Genomic DNA, 1,548 nt, shown 5'->3' with positions numbered 1-1,548 from the left:
CAAAAAAAAAAAAAAAAAACTGAGTCTGGGAACTTATTTCCAACAGGTTGCAGCAGGAGGAGAGTGAGTTTGAGGTTAGCCTGGACTATATAATGAGACTCTCTCTTTAAAAATACACACACAAAACCTAAGCCAGAACACGGGCAAACCTCAACAAAAAACAAAACAGCTGTGGATTTGGGGTTTGGGGGCTGGCTCAATGGTACAGGACTTGCCTAGCATAGGCCAGGCCTGGCCTTTGATCTCCAGTGCCACAAAATCAAAACCAAAAAATTTCTCATTGTCTCAAAGGTTGCAGTCTGGGTGTGATTTCTTCCAATGAAGAAACCTCAGGGTCAATATGAGTGAAGAAAAGTGTAACTATTTTATAAGAGCCAGGTGCCAGAGAACAGGGATAGAGCCTCAAAAGGTGCAGGGGCCAGATTTGTTTCATCAGTTGATGTTAGCATGACTCACCCAGATACCCACGAGTGTGCTTTACAAGTATCCCATACATCATGCAGGCCAACCCACTTATAACATGAGTATCACATGCTTCCACATAATATTTTTCTTCTAGAAATACTAGCTATGAAATGCGGTAATGAGGCAGGGACATATAAAAACTTCAGACTGTATCTTTGCATGCCCTGCATCATTACCGGAAAGTGTCCAAGTGGACCAAGAGTGGGGTCCATTTCAGCTCATGCCTGGCAATAGGTTTATGTTGAACATTCTGGCAATGTTTGGACCGTGGATGAGGTATGAAGCTTGTCATATGGAAGTGGAATGTTTGCTTTTCTTTCACCATGACTGTTTGCAGAATACTGCTATCATTTAACTCTCATTTATCCATCCACACAATAACTATGTTCCTTTGCGGGGGGGCACATATTCATTTTCTTCAATGAAAATGAGTAGATTGAGACCGTGGGAAAATCTTGACAGAGAAGCCTACTGCCTCATTCCCAAATATTGACCTGTGAAACAGCCAGAACCCACTCTATTCCATTTGATCCTGTCCCGTCCTGCACTCACGATGTTCTCTTACACCGGGACTGAGTCTTCCTTAGGACACTGACCAAGGAAAATTCTGAGCACACAGGAGACCCAATTTCAGGAAAAGCACGCTAAAATCACTAGGAAAGCAGGGGCAGCTCTGGAAAACCCTGAGTAAACTGCTTAAATGCAATTATTGTTAGGCGAGGTGACGCTGACATCGTAGGAAATAGCCTGATCCAGAAGTTCCTGGGTGACAACGTATCATTTGACCCCTACCGAGGCAGGTGAGTTTCTCCCTTTACTCGGTCAGAGGGAGGGCGATGGAGCAGGAGCCAATCAGCGACGCAGAGGCGGGCTGCACGAACTGTCCAATCGGGTGAGGAGGGGTGGGCGGGCACTTCCGGTGTCATGGCTCCCCGCCCTGAGTTCTTTGGGGAGAGACTCTCGGCTCCCTAGTCCTCCTTGCGGGACCTGTGCCGGCCGCGGGCTGCGTGGGAAGGACCCCGGGACCCCGGGACGCCGCGCGATGGTGACGGGGGACGGGAGCCGGGGCGGGGTGCGGTCGGG

General features: G+C 48.4%; 1 protein-coding gene across 1 annotated transcript in view; it reads left to right on the top strand.

Annotated features, from left to right (window-relative positions):
- The first annotated feature begins 1,371 nt into the window (after positions 1–1,371).
- Positions 1,372–1,548, top strand: part of LOC102030443 (zinc finger protein 709-like) — a 30,078-nt gene continuing 29,901 nt past the window's right edge. The window contains exon 1 of the mRNA XM_013505620.1: positions 1,372–1,510. Within this exon, the coding sequence (XP_013361074.1) occupies positions 1,508–1,510 (3 nt within the window). The 5' untranslated portion in view covers positions 1,372–1,507. The remainder of the gene's footprint in view (positions 1,511–1,548) is intronic.

Source organism: Chinchilla lanigera, unplaced genomic scaffold, assembly GCF_000276665.1.
Source record: "Chinchilla lanigera isolate Chin_1 unplaced genomic scaffold, ChiLan1.0 scaffold00098, whole genome shotgun sequence".
Classification (NCBI taxonomy): Eukaryota; Metazoa; Chordata; class Mammalia; order Rodentia; family Chinchillidae; genus Chinchilla; species Chinchilla lanigera.
The sequence above is the reverse complement of the archived record's forward strand: the minus strand, read 5'-3'. Positions and strand labels throughout refer to the sequence as shown.